This window comes from Eschrichtius robustus, chromosome 18 (assembly GCF_028021215.1).
Source record: "Eschrichtius robustus isolate mEscRob2 chromosome 18, mEscRob2.pri, whole genome shotgun sequence".
Classification (NCBI taxonomy): Eukaryota; Metazoa; Chordata; class Mammalia; order Artiodactyla; family Eschrichtiidae; genus Eschrichtius; species Eschrichtius robustus.
The window spans coordinates 43047171-43049145 of record NC_090841.1 but is presented as its reverse complement, the minus strand read 5'-3'; the positions used below and the strand labels follow the sequence as shown (position 1 = coordinate 43049145).

Genomic DNA, 1975 nt, shown 5'->3' with positions numbered 1-1975 from the left:
ATCATCTTTCTTTCCAGTGAAATGAAAAGAAAAATTTAAAAATAAACAGGAACAAAATTACAATAAAGAATGTCAATTGCAAATGAGATCCTATGGGTTCTACTGATTCTCTCATCGAGTGGCAGGGCTCAAGTCATCATTAGGAGATAATTTGATTTTAAATGTGTCATCTTAAACTGCAAGGATGTCTGTTAAACATCACAATTAAAACATGCCAAAGGAGAAGCCATACTGTCAAAATGCCCACTTAACCCACCCAAGCATCTCAAACCCACCCTTTGCTGACCTTCTATAACCCCATTTATTAAAGTTTTTTTTTTCCTTTTTTTAAACAAGAGAAAGTAAACAGATACATGTTGGTAAATGCTAACTGTCCATATTCACATAGAGACACAGTGTAATCTCTGAGCCCAATATACAGAGAATGGAGGAAAAAATCTAGACTTCTATGCACTACTTCACAGGGGCCTAGCACCCTCCAGCTTCCAGCAGAGCTAAGGGAGTAGGAGGCTTTTTTCCCACGGAGCATGGTGGTGTTGATTCCATAAAGTTTTTGTTGAGACAGGAAGGGATAAAAATGAATTTGGAACAGAAAAGGGTAGAGACTCTTTTCCTACTGAGTTCTGCTCAAGGTATTTCCCCCCAAAATAAGTTGAGAACCATGGTATAAAGGAGAAAAGAGACCTCAAAACAGGATGACTAAAAACAAGAGGACAAAAAAAAGATTGCAACTTGCTCCCAGGGACTGGAGAAAATTAAAAAAGGAAGGTTGGAATCCATCAGTGTTCCATTAGTCATCTTCTCCTTCATCTTCCTCTCCTTTCTCCTCCTCCTCATAATCTTCATCTTCTTCACCTTTATCCTCATCCTTTTCTTCATCAATATCTTCCAATCCTTCTTCTTCTTTAACATCATCATCATCTTCTTCTTCCCCTTCCTCATCATCCACGTCAGGAAACAAGTAGTACTGTAATGGATTTGGCCAAATATCATCTTTGATGACCTCTCCTAACTCATCTTCAGCTGCGTCAGAATGATCAGGAAACCAGATGAAGAAGCCCTCTGGTTCCTCATGCTGTGTCTTCCTGCTGGCTTTATTCTGCGTTTGGCTTGAACTTTTCATCAAATCGTTTCTGGATTTCCATTTGATTTCAGTGCACTTTGAAGATGAATCACCACTCTCATTCAGATGAAATTCTTTGGAGAGAACTTTATTTTCAAAGTGAGGGTTTTCATTAAAACAAAAATCTACTCTATAACCTGATTTAATATTTTCAAGTTCTCTTACTTCAACTCTTATCAAATAATGCAGAGCCTCTTCACCCTCCTGCACAAACAGTACAGACAATTGTGGATGGTTGACAAATGTTGTTACACCAAAATTTCGGATTTTGGAAGTCAATTCTGACCTCTTCTGAAAAAATGGTTGGCGGAGTTTGTTATTTTTCTGTTCTGCTTTCAAAATCTTCTCGCTGGCTTGTTCATTACGTCTGTCAATTTCATTTTGTACTTCATCAATATGTTCAATTTCTTCTTGCTGTTCTTCTTCTTCCTTCGGCAAGTTTGGAGAAGCAGATGTTTCCTCTGCCCTGGAGGCAGGAGTCAGTCTCACTTTCTTTGGTTTCTTCACTTGAGGTGGAAGTGAATACTGGTGTTTGGGAGCCATGCTGTGGGAAAAACCAAGAATCCACCCAAGGGAAGACACAAACACAAAGAGCTCTGAAAACTCACATTATTTCATTTTAATTCTCATAGTCATACTTTGAGACAGCCACACATTTTTCTCTCCATGTTAATTAACAGACAGGCAGGTAATGTTTAGAGACCCTGAAGAACTCAACCACATCTCACAGAGTCAAAACCAAGCTGTCAATTCAGGTCTGCCTGGCTCCAAAATCCACCACAGGCATGTCTGCTTGATCCACAAAAGAAATTAGGACACAGGTGAAGTTTGAGTGGAGCCAAAACAATGAAA

At 39.0% G+C, this 1975-nt stretch overlaps 1 protein-coding gene across 1 annotated transcript; it reads right to left on the bottom strand.

The window, feature by feature from the left end:
- Positions 1-732: 732 nt before the first annotated feature.
- LOC137752144 (protein SET-like) lies at positions 733-1666 on the bottom strand. Its single transcript, XM_068526880.1, has one exon. It carries the CDS (start codon positions 1664-1666, stop codon positions 791-793), a length of 876 nt encoding a protein of 291 aa, XP_068382981.1. The 3' UTR covers positions 733-790.
- Between the last annotated feature and the right edge of the window lie 309 nt (positions 1667-1975).